This window comes from Ovis canadensis, chromosome 4 (assembly GCF_042477335.2).
Source record: "Ovis canadensis isolate MfBH-ARS-UI-01 breed Bighorn chromosome 4, ARS-UI_OviCan_v2, whole genome shotgun sequence".
NCBI classification, from domain to species: Eukaryota; Metazoa; Chordata; class Mammalia; order Artiodactyla; family Bovidae; genus Ovis; species Ovis canadensis.
Window position 1 is genome coordinate 71,240,657 of NC_091248.1, and position 21,138 is coordinate 71,261,794.

General features: G+C 39.7%; 1 protein-coding gene across 1 annotated transcript in view; it reads left to right on the top strand.

The window, feature by feature from the left end:
• The window catches only part of DOCK4 (dedicator of cytokinesis 4), a 471,458-nt gene that overhangs the window by 205,793 nt on the left and 244,527 nt on the right, over positions 1-21,138 (top strand). Inside the window, exons 5-8 of the mRNA XM_069587995.1 lie at positions 1,883-1,979; positions 8,385-8,533; positions 12,909-12,993; positions 19,735-19,886. Coding sequence (XP_069444096.1) covers positions 1,883-1,979; positions 8,385-8,533; positions 12,909-12,993; positions 19,735-19,886 — 483 coding nt within the window. The remainder of the gene's footprint in view (positions 1-1,882; positions 1,980-8,384; positions 8,534-12,908; positions 12,994-19,734; positions 19,887-21,138) is intronic.

The window sequence follows — 21,138 nt, forward strand, 5'->3', positions numbered from 1 at the left end:
CCCAGAGAGCAATCTCTTTAGGCTTTTGATGTTGCCTGTCTTATTTTAAGGGGATTAGCAGACTGATGGCCCACCAGGATGAAATAACTGCAATGTACATCTCAGAATAACTCAACAGAATATAATTTCAGGGGCAGCTACTTATGTCAGACTGTTTGAATGTTGATTTTGGTATAATTAAGAGGAAACAGCTGCTCACCTAAAATGGCAATTTTGTGCTTCTTAAAAATGTACATTTTGGTTGAGCAAACCCCAGACCAATTTCCCACAGACTAAATTGCCTTTATATTCTTTCCTGGGTCTCAGAGCAGTGCAAAACTGATGGGGGTTGGGGCTGGGGGTCCTTAAATTATAGTTTGTGAATGGTGAGGTCATTTCTTCGTTGTTTAATTCTTGCTGTGGTCATGTCAGTTTTTAAATGTTAAGTAGGTTGTTGAGTTTTCTTAGGAATTCAATGTTCCTTCCCAGACTTTCCGTTCATCATTTTATAATGCCTCTCTCCAAATACTCATCATTTAAATCACAACAGCTGCTTGAAAAGCAAAATAAATGCATTTCCATTTAAAAATGTCAATTACGTAGACTTGATAAAAGGTTCTGTGTATGTCACAGTTCATATATTACTGTTTACTTTTATTTCTGGTTTTACATCTTCAGCTATGTTTAAGCTCTAGAAAGAATTAAAATATTCGTAGGGTATTTTAGCAGAAGTATGAAATGAGGCTTTGTTGGTGAAGAAATCAAGGCAAGATTTTAATTCCCATACTTGCCAAGAAAACTTTACAAAAGACAATTAGGTACCCTTTGGACTTAACATCAAGAAGGAACACAGAACAGTCAATAGCCTCATGATAAGAAATAAAAATTCCCCTTGATCATCTGCATAACCTGGTTCAGTGTCCACTGAACACTGAATATTGTCCTTAGAAAAAGATACTCAAATGAAGAAGATAATCCCCCTCAGTATAGTCAATTAGCATTCTTTTGGCAAGTAGAATTACAGGCACTTACCCATTTTAACCTGCACAAAAATGAAGAATTTAAAAAAAAGAAATGAGAGATGAAAAAATAAAGGTTATTGTATGTCAAAGATAGGATGCAGAAAACAAATTCAATCTGGTTTTTTCTCTCCATCTCCTTATATATATTCTCAACATCAGGACCACCATAGATACCCTGCTAATATTGGTATGAATATGTTCCAAGATAGAAGGAATATATTACCCTAATCATGGAGAGGAGCATTCTGCAATGGATCCTCAAATACCTGTGATGTCTTAAATCCTTTATAAGTTCTGAGATGCATGACAACATTACTGATACTAGTAATAATTTTTCATGGTCCTATTTGCAAGTAATAAAAATGAGGTGTTAATGAGATCAAGTGAATATTCAGTCAGTACCTCAATGTCTAGTTGTTTATAGTACTGAGTTAGTTTGGATGTTTGCAGCCATCATATCCTGATCATTAAATGAGCCTTTCACTTTCTTTGAGCCCAATGGCCATAGCGCTTGGAAGGCAAGAGCCATCTCACAGTCTAGATAGCCTGGTAACCTCAGGTTACATACAAGGACTTTTGAGCTTGGAGAATTTAAGTGAGTTGCTGTTGAGAGATCAAACTGTACGTGGTGCACAACCTCGCTGGTAGTGTTGCTTCACCACACTGCTTAAACTTTGATCTAGGTGAGTGGCTGGTCATTCTGGTGTTGTACTGCCGTAACCCACATCACATTCCTCACACAAATTCATATTCAGATCCTGGTTTGTTTGCAGAACCAAAAATAACTAGGCAGCTTCCTTTCGTAGTTGGTCTTTTAGAATATTTAAAAGAAGATTACTGTCTATGTCATTTGCATATATACTTGTTGTTCAATTTTACAGACAATTTGAAATGGTTATTCCCACTGAAGACTCTGTGATCACAGAAATGACATCAACATTAAGAGACTGGGGAGCTATGTGGAAACAACTCTATGTGGTACGTAAGTTTTTAATAGCATCATTTTTTCAGTGGAGAATTGTTTCAAGAAATATCTGAATGGGGTGAGTGTCAACTAATATTTGAGCACGGCCACTCCTAAGGGGAATTGGAGATAGAGAGCTTAATACATCATAGTCTGATTTTTATCCCTGTGTCCATCCAGCATGGATTTTGTAAGTTCTTTTTCAAGCTGCACAAAGGTAAAAAATTACTTTCCTGGCATCTATTCAAATAGGATAATTTACATGGAACCTAGATTTAGGCTTTCTGAATAATTTTAATTGTCACAGAGAAAAAGCTTATTTTTCAATATAATTTTCATAATGATGATTGAATTATACTCTAATTCTCTGTACATTGCTCAGGTATACTAAAAATGATAGGCTATTTAGAATCAATGAGAAGATTCTAGAACTACAAGAGAAAGGAATGTTTCTTGGGGAAAAAAGGAGTCAGTATTTTGGGTATATATGTATATATATGGCTTTCCAGAAGGCAATGGCACCCCACTCCAGTACTCTTGCCTGGAAAATCCCATGGATGGAGGAGCCTGGTAGGCTGCAGTCTGTGGGGTCGCTAAGAGTTGGACACGACTGAGCAACTTCACTTTCACTTTTCAGTTTCATGCATTGGAGAGGGAAATGGCAACCCACTCCAGTGTTCTTACCTGGAGAATCTCAGGGACAGGGGAGCCTCGTGGGCTGCCGTCTCTGGGGTCGCACAGAGTTGGACACGACTGGAGTGACTTAGCAGCAGCATGGCTTTCCAGGTGGTGCTAGTGGTAAAGAACCTGCTTGCCAGTGCAGGAGACATAAAAGTTGCAGGTTCGATCCCTGGGTCAGAAAGATCCCCTGGAGGAGGGCGTTGCAATCCACTCCAGTATTCTTGCCTAAAGAATGCCATGGACAGAGGAGCCTGGCAGGCTACAGTTCATAGGGTCACAAACAGCCGAACACGACTGAAGCAACTTAGCATGCACACAAACACGTACCTATTTACATATTATACTTACTGAGAATCTTCTATTTTGCAAACCCTTTAAGAACTACTCTATATGTAGTATTTCACTTAAGCCTTACAACCACTCAAGGAAATAAAGACTATGATCATCCCTAGCTTACAAATGAAGAAAATGACAGTGAAGTACTTACTGGAGGCCAAGCAGTTGAAAAATGACTGTGACTAAGCTGGGATTCACATGTAAATCTAGCATCCTCACTGAACCACTGTCTGTGGGGAATTGAGGGTGATGTTTGGGGAAAGATGAGTTTATTTCTTCTTTGATTTTCAAAGGAATTTAGAGAACAGCTTAGTCATTTGAAGGGATGTGCTCAACATACAAAGGTATACTTATCCTGACAACACTATTTGAAATAGCCTGTCAAAGAGAAGAATCCAAATTAGTGAGGGACATGGACAAAGAATGGCCATTTTTATTTTATGCTCCATAGAAAATGCAATAGAATATTTCACTGAGGCAAGAAAATCTTTAAAAGTCACTAATAAAAACTCATTTGATGTTGGATTTCTCTGACCATGGTCTCCTGGAGCTGGCGGCTTTAGGGCACACTACTAAAATCCACAAGATGATCTTAAATGAAACACGGCATCTAGGCTTTGCTGGGGTGCAGTCAATGCACTGTCAGTATAACTGAACTCGGGCTCTGGACTGGGAGAGTACGAAGGAAATGCAGATCTCCTTTTTAGATTTTAAAATGTTTCTTGGAAAGAATAAAATCCCAGTATTATTTCACTTAATATTGCACGACATTAAGATGAAAATTAAAACTATGTGAAATGTGCACATCACTGCATCCTAAATACCCACCATAAAAATAATGACAGTGTAAGTGTGAACCATTAATTGAGCTAAGACATGAGCACTTTCCCTTTTATGTAGCTGCTAGTGAGGATCAAAGTTGAATTCCTCTTGATTCTGTCTTATCTAGCTATTTTTACTTGCTTTTGAAGCTGCAAGCATCTATTTTGGGAACTACTTGATTGGCTTGAAAATCTACGTGTTGTAAGCTCTAAGAGTAACTTCCTCACCTCCTACCGTCCTGAGTGATGGAGATAAATGATTATTTCAAAGTTTCCTTGAATACTGGAATAATAGTTCTCTTAGGAACAAATATAAAATTTAACCTGGAGATACTAGATTTTTAACCTTGAGAATTTGGCTGACTTGGGTCTGTTGGACCTTTTGGTTTCTCTTTTCTTAATATGTTTTTGTTAAACGTTTTGGTTCAAGTTCATCATGCATAAGTGTCTCGGGGCACTGTCCATGGTCTTCCTTAACAGCTTTAAGGCTCCTAGTGTCTCCACTGGAAGGTGTTTGATGAGCTACTCATATGTTGTCAATGGTAACCAGTATATGAAATATACTTTATCTTAATGTAATGTAGAGCATTTAGCATTAAAAACACACACACACACACACACACATGGTAGATGCTCAAGAAGTACTATTTGCTTTTTTTCAGTACATTGGTCATGGTCTAAATAATGTCCTTTAAAGTATCACTTAATAAAATAGCAGTAACAACAAAAACTTTAGGTGAAATACAGGTCTTCTTCTACCAAGTACCTTTGTGCAGGCCTTCAGCTGGGTATTGCACAGCTCTCTTCCTTGCAGCTTTAGCAGGTAGTGTTTATTCTCAAATCTCATCAGATATAATCTATCTCGGGTCACATGCTAAGTAGGAAAACCTGGCTGTAAATTGTCTGCTGCTCCAAAATTTATATTATTTCCATTTTGAGGCAAATCAAAACTTGCTCATTCTCTACAACACTAAAATACTTATAGTTCACTTTTTGCAGATAAATGCTGCAGAAGTTTTCTGATATATTGTAAAAATGTTTATGTATTTTTCTATTTTAAGTGTTTAATATTGTATCCTGCCTCTTTGATCAAACATTAAATTAAAAGCATTTCTCATGTTTCCTGAAGAGTCTTCATAACTATCCATTTTTTAAAAATCTAGTTTTTAAAGAGGTATCATTTACTGACTAGCTATCAAAACAGTTATGTACTGTTTTCGTGCATTAGTGGGGAGGGTGCTGCAGTATGTCAATGTTTCGGCCACCCCTTTCTGAAAGGGAGAGCAGACCGATTGGTTTTTCTTTTTGTAAATCCAACTTTTTCTCAGCTCAATGTGCTCTTGAACTTAAGTGCTAGAGGTGACATTATTAGGAAATCAAGCCCATCCCTCTGGACAACATCAGAACACCTTCCCCGAAAGCAAGACAGGTGCCCTTCACATGGTGGTGGTCATGTTAAGCAGGAGTTGGCTGTCTCCCTGCCACATGAGATTTGGCTTGCATTGTATCTTCATTAGGTAAGTAATTTCTTTGACTACTTGAGTGGACTCTTCCTTCTGCCCATGGAGTTCCCCAAGTTTTTTTTTTTTTTAGTATTAATTTTTAAATTAATTTTTAATTGAAGTATAGTTGATTTACAGTGTGTTAGTTTTAGGTGAAGAGCAGAGTGATTCAGTTATATATATATATTATATATATATGTATGTATGTGTCTATGTTTAGGTATGTGTATATATGAAAGTGAAACTGCTAGCCTCTCAGTCATGTCCAGCTCTTTGCAACCCCTTGGACTATAGCCCACCAAGCTCCTCTGTCCATGGAATTCTCCAGGCAAGAATACTGGAATGGGTTGCCATCCCCTTCTCCAGGGGATCCTCCTGACCCAGGAATGGAACCCAGGTGTCCCACATTGCAGGCAGATTCTTTACCATTTGACCCCATCAGGGATGTTTGTGTGTATGTGTGTGTATTATTTTTCAGATTATTTTCCATTATAGATTTTTGCAAGATACTAAATATGGTTTGTGCACTATACAGCTATAGTTCCCTATGCTATACAGTTCCCTTATTGTTTATCTGTTTTATATATAGTAGTATGTGTCTGCTATCCCCAAACTCCTAACTTATCCCCCCTTTCCCCTTTGATAACAGTGTTTGTTTTCTCTGTCTGTGTCTTTCTGTTTTATAAATAAGTTCATTTGTATCATTTTTTTAGATTCAATGTATGATTGATATCATATGATATTTGTCTTCATCTGGCTTCCTTCCCTTACTATGATAATCCCTAGGTCCATTCTCCTCAAATTTTTCTTGATCTTCCCTGCTTATTCTCTTACATCTAAACAGAACGCACCTCTCAAGATTCCTTAAATCTCCTTTAAATCAAGGTGTTTCTTCCTTCATTCTCCAGCTGCTGGGACTACACAGGGCCATCTCAGCCACTGTGGTTGGAGCTCACATCAGCTGAAAAACACAGGCATTGACCAGTGACTTACAGTAGTATTGCATTACAGCACTCCTGTAATGACTTGTATGGGAGTGTATAACATGAGGAAAGAGTGAGAGGTCGTAGAAGAACAGGCTCAAGAGAGTGCTATAGGAGTTGAGAGCAAGATTACTTCTAGCTCAGAGGATCAGGGATGGTGTCATGGAGAGTGTTTCTTGCTCAACTGGCACATTGTCTAACCTACTCAGTTCCCCAAAACACTTGCAGTCACCGAGCATCAGTGAAGCAGAAGATCCATCTCTACTTTTTATTTTCCTAAAGAATGTTATGACTAGACCGAATTTGATATTTTTGGCAGCTTACCTCTGTAGAGGACTTCTGGTAAATGATAATCTCAATACTTCCATACCATTATTCATATCAGTTCAGTTCAGTCTCTCAGTCGTGTCCGACTCTTTGCGACCCCATGAATCGCAGCACCCCAGGCCTCCCTGTCCATCACCAAATCCTGAAGTTCACTCAGACTCGCGTCCATCGAGTCAGTGATGCCATCCAGCCATCTCACCCTCGGTCGTCTCCTTCTTCTTCTGCCCCCAATCCCTCCCAGCATCAGAGTCTTTTCCAATGAGCCAACTCTTTGCATGAGGTGGCCAAAGTACTGGAGTTTCAGCTTTGGCATCATTCCTTCCAAAGAAATCCCAGAGTTGATCTCCTTCAGAATGGACTGGTTGGATCTCCTTGCAATCCAAGGGACTCTCAAGAGTCTTCTCCAACACCACAGTTCAAAAGCATCAATTCATATAGCCTATTAATAATTTTCATAGAAAGTAAAAGCATAGTTTCTACTTAAGAAAGATGAAGAGTTAATGAAAGGTGAAATACTTACCAAAGGCTTACCCTAAATATCTGTGGGTAAGAGACATACACCTAGATTTTGATAAAGATGCAGTATTTATAAGCGGATCTGGATTTAAGTTTATACGTTTATTCTGGATCAAAACTGTAATGATAACAGCACTAGTAACACCTGATGCTAACATGGTATTTATTGTGGGTCAAACATCGTTCTCAGAGTTTTAATACACGAAGTCATCAATCTTCATAACAAGCCTATGAGATAGGTCCTATGATAGCCACTCTGCAGATAGGAAAACAAGCACCATGAGGTTGATACATTGCCACAGGTTTTTTAGCCAGTGAAGGGCAAAATTAGAATGCGGAGTGAGGTAGTTTGTGTTTCAAGTCTGTGCTCTTAATCACTGTCTTATCAGGCTCTCTTCACAAATGTTATCTCTAATAAGCTTCCGTGTGCGTGTTTCACAGATGACAAAAGCCATACTCAAAGCCTATAAAACTAGTTACGTGGCAAAACCAAGATTGGAAGCCAGGAGTTGAACCAATCTTCTTTCCCAATAAGGGTCCTCGCTTGATGAATTTCACAAGAGGTTAGCTTGAATTTACACGAAAATTTAGTAAGTAAGAAAGAAAACATTTCTTTAAAGTCTAGATACTGGCCAGATGCTAGCAGTGAAAATTGGTCAATGAACGAGCATTAGAGTCCTCTATGTACCCAGCTTCTGACGGGAAACTGTAAAGCGTTAAGACCAACACACAAGGAGTAATTGAAAAACAAGATTTTCCTTTGAATTGGCTTTCATTGCATGCAGCCGTGGTTCAGAGAAGGGATAAAAGCATGTGAGCAAGAGCTCTCAGGCCCGATTTCCTGAGGCAGGGGGAAGTCAGTTGTAGCCTTGAAGGACAGTAGAATTGGATGGAGCTAAAGAAAGAGAGGATTTGAGGTGGACAGGGAAGTAGAGAACGTAAAGTCAGAGATCGGGCCACACTCAGGTGTGGAGACGTCATCAGGATCCTGTGACATGATGTGTGTTTTGGTGAGCCTGAGAAGCGAAGTGGGATTTGGATTCTTGGGCAGGAGAGCAGCATTGTGAAACAGGATGAAAGGATGCAGAGAAGTGAGTATGTTTCAGGACCTGAGGAGAGAGTTTGTTAATAAAAAAGTCTGTCTTCAGAGTGCCCAGCACATAGAGGGTAAACGGGTCTCGGTCTCTTTCCTCTGTGGTTACCCCGTGTCTCAGTGTCTGACCGCTGAATCTCTGCATTTGCGTGTTTCCTAGAGAAATGAAGGTGATCTCTTCCACCGACTGTGGCATATCATGAATGAAATCCTGGATCTGCGGCGGCAGGTGTTGGTGGGGCACCTCACCCATGACCGGATGAAGGACGTGAAGCGTCACATCACCGCCCGCCTGGACTGGGGCAACGAGTGAGTACCCGCCACTGCAGGGACGAGCGCTGGTGGTGCGCACAAGGGCGTGACTGCAACAGGGTGTGAGGCACCGTGTGCTCGTACCTCTGGGAAACACCAGAGGAAGCTTTCCCCGTTTTCTCCTTTGAGGGCCTTGGTGCAGACTGTCACTGATGGAGCTGAGCACCGCATCTTCTAGGGCTGGTCTGGGTCCCAGGATGTTGTCAGTTCTCTACTGCCCTGTGTGGTCTGACAGTGTGCACGTGTTCACGAAATACAAAACGTCACTGGGGTCAGTCAGATATATGACTTCCACTGAGAGTACTACTGCTGTGTGCTCAGTCCTGTCCGACTGTGCAACCCCACGGGCTGAAGCCCACCAGGCTTCCCTGTCCATGGACTTTTCCAGGCAAGAATACTGGAGTGGCTTGTCATTTCCTTCCCCGCACTGAGAGTATATCTTGTTTCAAAAAGGCTTTTGGTTTGACATGTGTTTTTCTTTCTAAATATATCCCTCTTTTCTGTTGTGGTGATAGATTATTGATGTTATGTGGAGGGAGATACCTTCTCTTAAAAGTCTTAGGGACAGGTATCCTGGGTGGTGGTGGGGAAAGGGTGAGGGGTGGCTTTCCTTACTGCCCCGATTCTGCCTGTGCATATATGTTAGTGTCTTTTGAGGAGCTGCTTGGGAAAACTTGATAAAAAGCTGATCTTGACCCAGATTTGCCCTTAAAAGAAAAAAGACATAACTGACTAATCTAAAATACTAGCCAAGTACTTTAAATACTAAATCTAGTCATTTAAAACAGTGATCAAGGCTGATATTGTGCTAAATATGAATGTTAGTATATGAATGAGAAATTAGAATAAGCCAACTTTGACTATGATGTTAGGCTTATGTGGACTCAAGTATAAGGAAGATAAGTGGTCCCTCGGTATCCTATAAGGTCATGGCCTCCCTCTCTCCCCAAGTCCCCATTCACTGTTTGGACCTTCAGAGCATCTTCAGTTCAGTTCAGTTGCTCAGTTGTGTCCGACTCTTTGTGACCCCTTGAACTGTAGTAAGCCAGGCCTCCCTGTCCATCACCAAATCCTGGAGTTTACACAAACCCATGTCCATCAAGTCAGTGATGCCATCCAGCCATCTCATCCTCTTTCATCCCCTTCTCCTCCTGCCCCCAATCCCTCTCAGCATCAGAGTCTTTCCCAATAAGTCAACTCTTTGCATGAGGTGGCCAAAGTACTGGAGTTTCAGCTTTAGCATCAGTCCTTCCAAAGAAATCCCAGGGCTGATCTCCTTCAGAATGTACTGGTTGGATCTCCTTGCAGTCCAAGGGACTCTCAAGAGTCTTCTCCAACACCACAGTTCAAAAGCACCAATTCTTTAGCACTCAGCTTTCTTTATTGTCCAACTCTCACATCCATACATGACCACTGGAAAAACCATAGCCTTGACTAGACGGACCTTTGTTGGCAAAGTAATGTCTCCTCTTTTGAATATGCTATCTAGGTTGGTCATAACTTTCCTTCCAAGGAGTAAGCATCTTTTAATTTCATGGCTGCAGTCACCATCTGCAGTGATTTTGAAGCCCCCCAAAATAAAGTCAGCCACTGTTTCCCCTGTTTCCCCATCTATTTGCCATGAAGTGATGGGACCAGAATCATGATGCCATGATTCAGTTTTCTGAATGTCGAGCTTTAAGCCAATTTTTTCACTCTCCACTTTCACTTTCATCAGCAGGCTCTTTAGTTCTTCCTCCCTTTCTGCCATAAGGATGGTGTCATCTGCATATCTGAGGTTATTGATATTTCTCCCAGCAATCTTGATTCCAGCTCTGCTTCATCCAGCCCAGCATTTCTCATGATATACTCTGCATAGAAGTTAAATAAGCAGGGTGACAATATACAGCCTTGACGTACTCCTTTTCCTATTTGGGACCAGTCGTTGTTCGATGTCCAGTTCTAACTGTTGCTTCCTGACCTGCATATGGCTTTCTCAAGAGGCAGGTCAGGTGGTCTGTTATTCCCATCTGTTTCAGAATTTTCCACAATTTATCGTGATTCACACAGTTTATTGTGATCCTGTGTGAATCAGATCATCTTAGAGCAACAGAAAAAAAAAAGCAAGCAGATAGGAAAGAAGAAGGCAGTAAAAGATACCATAGATGATTTTGCCTCTTACTGAATCTGGAAAAACCAATTTGCAATAAAGAGTAATGCTTCCTTTAAGTATAGGATGTCACTTCATCAGAAGGCAGTTCTGATTCCTGCTAAGACATATGGATGCGAGAGTTGGACTGTGAAGAAAGCTGAGTGCTGAAGAATTGATGCTTTTGAACTGTGGTGCTGGATAAGACTCTTGAGAGTCCCTTGGACTGCAAGGAGATCCAGCCAGTCCATTCTAAAGGAGATCAGCCCTGGGTGTTGTTTGGAAGGAATGATGCTAAAGCTGAAACTCCAATACTTTGTCCACCTCATGCGAAGAGCTGACTCATTGGAAAAGACTCTGATGCTGGGAGGGATTGGGGGCAGGAGGAAAAGGGGACGACAGAGGATGAAATGGCTGGATGGCATCACTGACTCGATGGATGTGAGTTTGAGTGAACTCTGGGAGATGGTAATGGACAGGGAGACCTGCCATGCTGTGATTCATGGGGTCACAAAGGGTCGGACATGACTGAGCTATTGAACTGAACTGAACTGAAAACATATACTACAGGAATGAAGTATATAACACATTTTTAACCTCTATCTTGTCCAGAGTCCTTCTGTTATTTTGCTGAGTGATCTGTGCCCTTCATCCTTTTATAGACAGTCAAGAGAGCAGCCCTAATTCATTAATCTCGGGGAGATTCATTGCTTGTGGGGAATCAAGGGCAGGGGTGAAATATAGCAAGACACTGAACTCGAAACTCTCCTCTTTCAAGATGTGAGGCAAATTCCTGAGCCCTCCTTGACTTTAGTTTCTTCGCTTGTCGCTTGTCAAAGGAGTAAGTTGAGCCAAAAGAGATCTAAGGCCCCGTTCACTCCAGACCAATGTGATTCACAGCATGGAGTGCTTCCTGAGACATGGGATATGCCAGCCATATGCAGGGAGCCTCTGGTCTCACTGTGTGTGATGGGGTGGCCCTTTGAGGGGTAGATCTGAAGACTGTTTGACCACGACCTAGGCTGCCCATCTTTCATGTTTTGAATGTTTTTCAATGTTTTTCCTTTTTGTTTTGAAAAAAAAACTTGGTTCTCTGAATCATGTTGGCCCTTAGTCATCATGCCGATCCTCCTTTAAAAGACTAGTTTGTAAATAGGAAGAAAGTTGGATGAAGTTAGCTTATCAAAAATAGCTTAGAAATATAGAGCAGGCAAGAAGATGATACTTTTTCAGTTTTAGGAAGGAAGATAATGACATACGGAAGGGAAAAGAGGGAAAAACATTAATTATGACTGAATCATGGCTCAGTTTTGACTCATGTAAGTTCCAGCTTATGCTTTGGGCACTTCTATGGCTAATTTATGGTAAGTTGGTAAAACATGGATGTATGAAAATGAGCAATATAATTTATTTAGATCATCCTCAAATTCATGAATTTTCAGAGGTCTGATTTTGCTTTCTTTGAGTTTGACAACTTATTTAAAATGTCTTACAGTTTACAGATTGTGCATTTACTGTTTTCCTTTAAATATAGTTTTCTTACTGAGAGGGAGAAACAAAAGTGGAGAAAGCTTGGGAGGAGGAGGAGATAGTCATCTCATTCCCTATCAAGGCCATCAGAAGAAGTGTTCTTGCCTGAAAGCCTCAAACAGAGTCACAGCAACGGCAGCTTCCCCATTCTCCATAGAGCCCTGTGCTGTCCTTTGACTTTCCTGTGATGATGATAGTGGAGGGAGAATCAATTCATTCTTCCTTCCTGATGTCCCAGTGCAGTTCAGTGACTGTGTTAACATAAAACCAACCCCTGGTGCCAGGTCAAATCCTCAGGGCCAGGCTTCCCTCTCCTTAACTCTGTGTTCTAGAACAAAATTATGTCTATGTCTAGTTTCCAGGCCAGCACAATGAGGAAGGTTTCTGTGGTAATAGTTTGTAGGGTGCTAAAGGCTCCCCACTTGGTAGAACCAAGGCCCCCAGTGGCCAAAGCGCAGCACCAAGAAGGCTGGCCCATCCCCACCCCATCCCTGTTTCCTTGCCTTTGTAATCTCCTGTTCCTCAAGTTATACCCAGTGTTCAGCCTGCTTGCTTAGTCCAAGCACAGTAAAAGGTTAATATAAGGTAAAAAGTTTGGGTGAGAGAAGCACAAAGGGTGATGGATTGAATTTTTTTGAGAGTGATACAGTAATTATTTTAAATATATTCTGTTGAGCTGACTTTCCTTCCAAACATTTGCAATTTGTTCTCTAGACAACTGGGACTGGACCTGGTGCCTAGGAAAGAGTATGCGATGGTGGATCCAGAGGACATCAGCATTACTGAGCTCTACCGATTGGTAGGTATAGGAACCTGTGGCTCACAGTCTCACTGCTAATTTTGTGGTTTCCATGACACTTTTCATTCTTGCTTGATTTTGTAAGAACAGGATGTTCCAGGTTTAATTTGGAGCAAGGAAAGAAAATTGAGAGCTGAGGTGACCCTGCCCCAAGTACAAAACTGAGATAATTTACCCGTCTCAGAATTACCTGACATTCCTACTGAGCCCTCAACTCCCAGACCCTAGGAAGTAAAGCCAGAGAAGTTTTAAGTTCTTTTCCTAAATCTTTGTACTTTGCCTGGACTAGTGAAATGCTTACAAGTTGTGTATTTATCTGTTGTACATCAAGACGTTTTGACTAATGGTTTCCAGTTAGTGCTCATCAGCATGTTAACTCCCTTCCCTTCCATCTTATCACTACATGCACAGACTCCTGAAAGTGTCTCCTCGGTCTCCAAATGCTGGTCTTAGCCCCCATCTCTCCGAGACCATTTCTAAGTACTGAAGCTTATTAATAATCATAAGATATTTGGTCATATCTCCCACCATGACATCACCCATGATTTGAATTTTTTACCTAGGTACATGATAGGTTACAGTCTAGTTATTTACTTGGCATCTAGGTTCCCTGAATGATCCATCTGTCTTGTATTTTGCCTCATATTCTTAATATTTGTATAAAGTTTACCTAATCTTGTGTTATTCCCTGGTGGTGTGATGTTTCAGTCACTGTCATCTTTCACTCTTGCAACCCCAGGCTCTGTAGTCTGCCAGGGGTGCCCTGTCCATGGGATTTCCCAGGTAAGAATACTGGAATGGGTTGCTATTTCCTCTCTACGGGTCTTCCTGACCCAGAGATCAGACCTGGATCTTATTCATTGCAGATGGGTTTTTTACCAACTGGGCCACCAGGGAAGTCCCTGTTATTCACTAAGCTCTTTTAAAACCTCAAATCCAAGAAAAATGTGGCTGGAAAGACATTCAGTCATCATCCCAGGTGTAATTTTGCTTTGCTCTAGTTACTGCTCTATCTTTCCATAATGTCCCAAGGAGGAATGGCTGTGGTCAACACTGGATTCCTTTTTTGGAAGATCCTGCCTCTTTGGAGGTAACTACATTCTTCATAGAATCTCAGATTATTCTTGACCTGAAATTATCTGAAAAACATGAGGAAAAAATCATTCGTAAATCCAACATGCATAAGTCTGATTTGAGAAAGTGATTTTTAATACCGCATTCAGTTTTTTTCCTTTGTCATCAATCTGTTCAGATTATTTAACACTCATTATGTCAGTTGGAATAAATTCTTTTTCTGTGAAGAATTTCCTTTGCATTGAGCTTCTTGAGAGTGGTGTTTCATGCTGTATCCCTCTGTGACATTAGTGCTAAGTGGAGTGTCAAGCGCAGAGCAAAGACACAGTTAAAGAGTGGTTGGAGGGAGGAGGGCAGAGGTGATTAAAAGTAAAGTTTAAAGTGATCACTAACTCTTAGCTTATGTGTATGTATATATATGTATATATGGCAAAATCACTAGAATTTGTCAGATACATCCTCTAATGGAATATTTGTATTGTAGTTTATTTAACTATTGGGCATCAAATTTTGTCTCTCACTTTTGTTTAATTTCTCAGTCAGTCTGAAGTTTCTTCAGAGTGAGCACCATGTCTTATCGCCCTTTGTTACGTCTGAAATCATCTCGTACAGTGCTTTGCACTCAATAAGCAATCACTTAATGGTTTTGAAGTCATTATGATATTATTAGAAAACCATGGCTGTAGATCAAGAAAGCTAGATTTGAATTTCATCTCTTCCTTCTACCAGCTCTCTGATCTTGGACTTATTGCTCAATGTTTCAGCACTTCAGTTTCTTCGTCTATTAAATGGAGAAATCGTTCTTATCATGTTTGTTTGGGAGATTAAATAAGACATGCATGTGAAATGCCTTTCCTTGGCAGATAACATTTACAAAACACCTAAGCATTCAGTCAGTCTTCATTCTTTTCTCATCTTTATTTCATCCTTGTAAGAGAGGCATGGTGGCAAGAATAATTATTACCTTACATGCTGTGTCTTTGGGGCTTCCCTGGTAGCTCAGCTGGTAAAGAACCCACTTGTAGTGCAGGAGACCCCAGTTCGATTCCTGAGTTGGGAAGATCCACTGGAGAAGGGATAGGCTACCCACTCCAGTATTCTTGGGCTTCTCTGGTGGCTCAGCTAGTAAAGAATCAGCCTGCAACGCAGGAGACTGGGTTTGATCCCTGGATTGGGAAGATCCCCTGGAGAAGAGAATTCTATGGACTGTATAGGCTGTGGGGTCACAAAGAGTCAGACACGACTGGGTGAATTTCACTATGCTACCTCTTAAAATTAGATTTGACTGTGTTCAATGAAATAAATAACAGAAGCTTGGACATGATAGAAATTTATTTCTCTTTGATAGTACAGAAGCCCAGGCAGCAGGTCTTGGGCTTATTTGTGGATTCATTATGTCAGAAGCGAAATAAGGATCCTTTATCCAGGATACTTCACAGTACAACATGGTTGCAAGAACTCTAGCCATTACATTGCTCTCCAACAGTAGGAAGGAGGGTGATTTCTTTCAGTTGACTCAGCTACTTTAATGAGCCCTTTTGGAAACGCCACACAATACTTGCCCTTGTATTTCTTTGGGTAGGGCATTGTCACATCCCCATATTTAGCTAGGGATGTCAGATATTTGATAAGCAACTAACAGTATCAAAAATATATTTTATTTTCCCAAGTTTGATTTTGTATGCATGTAATTTTATCTATCTGCCTTTTACTTAATGTCATCTATAGGATGAGAAGTTTATTTCATCTCTTTGGACATTCCAATTTGTTGTAGCTGCTAGGAGTGTTATGTTGATAGAATTCTGGGGTCTCATCTGGGCTGTGATGACTGTATTTTTTTGTATTTTATATTTCAGAACTTAGTCCATAGTCTTCATTTGTGAAAAACATTGTGATTTTAAATGAAATTGGGATTCTCCCCCTCCTTTGCATTTTACTGTTTCTAAAGTAAAGACAATACTCCAGGAAACCTCAAATGATTATAAACTTCAAAAGGACATGTTTTTTCTTTAAGGCAGCTTCAAGTTCCTGTTTATGTCCTGGCGCAGCAGTAATCAGGTTGTCTGTAGCACTGGCCCTTTTCTTTATGCAATGTAAACATGACTGACTGTGCTGACTTCACTGAGGAGAGCTGGCAGGCACCATCACCAAATCCCTTGTGGCTGGGGGTGGGGGTGGTGATTTATTGTCACTCATGCATCAAGGATCCTGTCATGGAGATAAAATGCCCCAACACAGGACGTTGGATTAATTGTGCTGCGTCTCTTCTTTTGCTGTGTCTTTGCCATGTCGTACTTGAACACAGGTGTTTGCATCTTACTAACTCCATATTGCATCATTAGAAAAAAAAAGAAAGGCTTGTTTTCGGTTTTTGATAGCCCTGTTAGCAGATCTTTCTCACCTAATTGTGTTCATCTAAGCAGCAAAATATGCTAAACCTCACGGTGTTAACATATGTCCACTTGGTTTACTGCCAATGGCCAGAGCTTGATCCTTTGGGAATTAAAGAGGACCTTATTGGCTGGATTCTCTAGTTAATTTGTGCATAAGGAGAGTCTTTTTAGGAAACTTTCTTGGTTTTTATAAGATCACATTAGCAGCTTGCTGTGTGATCCTTAGTGGGTAGGCCAGTAGTTATCGAACATAGAACAGGGTACATTTGGCAATGTCTGTAGACAAGTTTTGATTGTCACAATTGGGGATGGTGTGGAGTAGGGGGTCAGGAGAGGTGCTACTGGCGTCTGGTGGGTACATGCCAGAAGATGGTAAAGATCCCACAAAGCTCTCACGACACAGAAAGAACCAGCCCCAATTAGCAGTAGTGCTGAAGGTGAGAACCCTGGTATATACAGACAGTTCACCCAGTAATTGATGCACTGGTGAGGATTAAAAATTTGTATCACTTTATTAAATCTTTGGAATACATCTCTTTCTTTCCCCAATCAAAGGTCTAGTTAAAATGTAAGTACATTTAGAGTAACTGCTAAGTGCCTTTGTAACTGTAAATTATTTGAGATAAATTTGTCTGTTTCAGAGATAGATTTTTGTCTGTGTGTTATAACTATCAAATCATAGCTCTTGAATTATGGGCTTGCCTTTCTCATTTTGCTGTTGTAATAATATCTTCACGGAGATATTTTTAGCAGTTCCCCAAAGTAGTAAATTACCAAAAGATAAACAAGTCCTTATAACCCATTCAAGTTCAAATCCATCTCAGCCTTGGAAACATTATAGGTGAGGGAAGAGAGGTGATTTCAGAGACCAAATGTTTCAAGGCAGTAATTATACAAAAGGTGTAACAATACATTTTTTGATCTGCTAGGATTTGCGTCTCGTTTGGTGTCATCTCAATCAGTGATTCTCAGCCCTCACTGCACATTAGAATCACCTGGGGAGCTTTTAAAACTTCTCTCTGGACCCCCACCCCCTGGAAATTCTAATTTAATTGTTCTGGGATAGGACCTGGACATAAGTATTTTTTAAAAGCTCTCTTGGTGATTCTAAAGTGCAGCTAAGGTTGAAAACCACTGATCTAGATATATTGGATTCTCTGCATGAGTAAGGGAGCTAATTCTTCTGTTCAGTGTTTAGTGAATGTCATGATGGATGCTGGGAACTTTGCACTGTTGGAAGTAAAGACCAGACATATCCTAGTTCTTATATCTGTTCTTCCAGCTCTAACCTTTAGCAGTTACTCATTTCTTCATAGAAGTTTGTGCTTTTAAGTAAATCAGTAAATAAATTAGCAATTTCAGAAAATAAAAGCTACTTGAGAAACTATAAAGAGATGTAGTTTTATGAATGTATGATGCTTCCTTTGCCCTGTTATAAAGAATTTTTAAAGTACAAAATAGAGCAACCATCATAGAAAAAAGAATTATGCTCTTTTTCTCTCCAGGAAGCCTTTTCTGGTAATTATGGCCAACACATACCACAATGTTGACGTCCACTTTAAAAGAAAATGCACTTACTCCTCACTTTTACAGAGGCGTGTTCCGTGTACCTGTTGAGTATACAACAATTATAGATATATTTAGCTAATTGCATTTTTTTTAAAGCTATTTACTTTTCAAGTGGTTCATATTAAATGATAAAAGCATGAAAAAATTCTGGTGATTTTATGTTGTTGCATTTATAACTGTAAATGTAAAGAGCATTTTTTGCATTCAAATCTTGGTTAGTTAGTCGTTAGTTTTTGAACTATACTTAGAAATATTAAAAGGTGGCTGAGGTAGACATAGAGTTTTGTACCTTAACTTCAAGCAAACGTATGACTTCTTTGGAATTAAGCACCAAGCTTTTTCTTTCCTTCTTTCTTTCTCTCTTCCTTCCTTCCTTTCAATTGTCAAGTGAACCACAATAAGTGCCCTCTTTAGTAGCCCGTTATGAAAGCAGTAATCATCCCAGTCTTAGCACCTGTTCTGTTAGCACACCGCCTTTCTATATGTTTTCCCTGTGCTCTCACCCTGGGCCAGTTCTGCTCAGTGTGGTCCAAGAACTGGCTGAACCATGAACTGTTTGTAACTGATCCAAGTAGAAAAATGGTGAGTAAATGTACAGAAGCCTTTATGACGTTTTGACATTGCCATGACATTTTGATTGTATTTTATGAAAATATCAACCTGCAGTAGATTAGAGGGGAAAACAGCCTGGTCCTTGACTGCAGGTAATTTGAGAAGCACTGTCTAGATGGTTCATAATTCTTTCTCGCCCTTTAGCTCTTAGTTAAAGTGTTACTTTCCCAAGATGCCTTTTCTGACTGCTCAGACACGAGCCAGATCCTCCATTCATCATAGCTGCAGTTTCCTATCTGCTTGTGGGACAGTTTTGTTGATAGCTGTTCCCCCTAGTAGAAAAGCTCCACAAAGGCATAGGCTATTTCTGTGTTTACCCATTATTGCATTTCCAGTGCTGGGCATGTTATAGACACATAACAAATATGCTAATAAATGATCATTTCCATGTTCTCACCCCTGGAACCCTGGGTGATTCCTTTCCTTCCTTAGCATGTGGGAACTCTTACTTCTGGTCCCACCTCTCACGTGTAGCCCAGGCTAGCTGTATTAAAAGAGAAACTAGAGATGGACACAGAGACTATTCCTGCCTTTAGACACTCACTGAGTTTTGTAGGTCTCCCTGTATCTCCACATCAGGTTAGAAGCATTTTCTTGTTCTAATGATTGAATATCATTTACCACTGCCTATCTTGGAAAACTACCAAAACTTTAGTATAATTTAAAAGAACTTTTAATTATGAGAAAAGTGGAATCATAGCTACATTGTTTAGCTCCCATCAGTGAAATGATCAGTTAGATTTTTAATTTAGCTTGATGTTTTAAAAAATGACCAACAATTTGTTCTCACCCTGGGAGTTGACAAGGGACCAGTAGAATCCTTTGCATGTCACGCTGTTTGTGAGTTGGTATCATTTTAATGTTAATAATTAAGAAACAAATCTTCTTAAAGCAGGATTCTTGATGGTCTACAGACTTCAGTAGAAGTTGAAAGAAAATCTGGAATTTAACATCCAACTGGATACCAAATTCACAGCCAAAAAAAAAAAAAAAAGCACAGGACATTACAATCACACCATAGATAACTAGTTTGTTGGGTTCCATTGCTTCCCTCGGTCCACACTGATCTTGTTTTTTGGTGGATGTCATACAGATGGAGCATCGACATCGGAAGAAAGATACCCCAGTGCAGGCCAGCAGTCACCACCTCTTTGTACAGATGAAGAGTCTCATGTGTTCCAACCTGGGAGAGGAGCTTGAGGTCATCTTTTCACTGTTTGACAGTAAAGAGAATCGGCCGATCAGGTAAATGCATGTGGAGGTATGACTTGAATTTCTTAATGGTGGAGTGGTGGATGTTTGCAACTGGCAGACTTTGGGATATGTGACCTTGTACACTTTTACTCTATCAGCCTATTTTCTCATCTTTAGAACTTTATGGATTTCTAAGCTGCCTACCTTCTGGAGGTTTCCCTGAAAATTAAATGAGATGAGGCATGAAAAGGTTTGTTTTGGAAAGACTCAAAAAGACCATAGAACCATAATTATTATTAAATGAAAATATGTCATTGATAGCAGTTCTGTTATTTGTTTGAGTTGTTTTCTGTTGATAATGCAAAGAAGTCATACTGTCTCTAAACCCTGAAGTTCATTTGCATCTCAAGGTCAATACATTGTATTTTTCAAATTTTCAGTAAACAGTTAAATTATTCTTACCCTGTTCACATCAGATGATATTGAGGAAAAACTAAATACATGGAAACCTTCCCATTAGAGTTTCAGAGGTAGGAAATAATAAACAGTTTTCACATTTTTTTCTTTCTCTGTCTTACCTGTTCTAGTTCTCTTATGGCGAGTTTTCAATATTTAAGAAAAACTTACAATGGATGTTTTGGTTGTTATCCGGAAGTCTCAACCTTTTTTGAGACTTCTTTATGTGTAAAAATTTTTTAATCTTAAAGTTGACCACAATCCACACCATCTTTTACATGAAAAAATTTTAATTTGACATTAGAATTAAAATTATACCACAAATCACACATAATGATCCAACTGTACCCCACTTTAAAAAATAATGCTTACTAAAATAAGTGTTGACAGTTTTAGGGAACAATGAGCTGCATATTATTTTATAAACACAAACTAAGCCTGGAGTATTTCTTTTCTGGTAAAAAGAAAATCTTTTTTTAAGGAAATCTGTGTGAAGTTTATTTTTAATGCATTTATAGCCATAAAGTATTTGAATTAGCTTATATGTTACTCATTGCCTGCTAGAAAGTATACTTTCTACTTCCTAACAGTGAACTGTGTCCATATAGTTTAAAGGGGTTGGTTTATACCGCAAGTGCAAGATTTATGAGGTGTGGAAGTAATGATGGGAATACAGTTTCAAATCTACTTTATACACTGTTGTAGGAAATGAGTCAGTGAGTTAAAAAACCCTTTTCCCTTCCCAAATCAACACCACTAAAAAGGGAAGATAAAGGCCTGAAAAAAGGATCCACGTTACAGGTTAGCACTGATTTTAGAGGTGTGAAAGATTCCTTAGAGATAATAC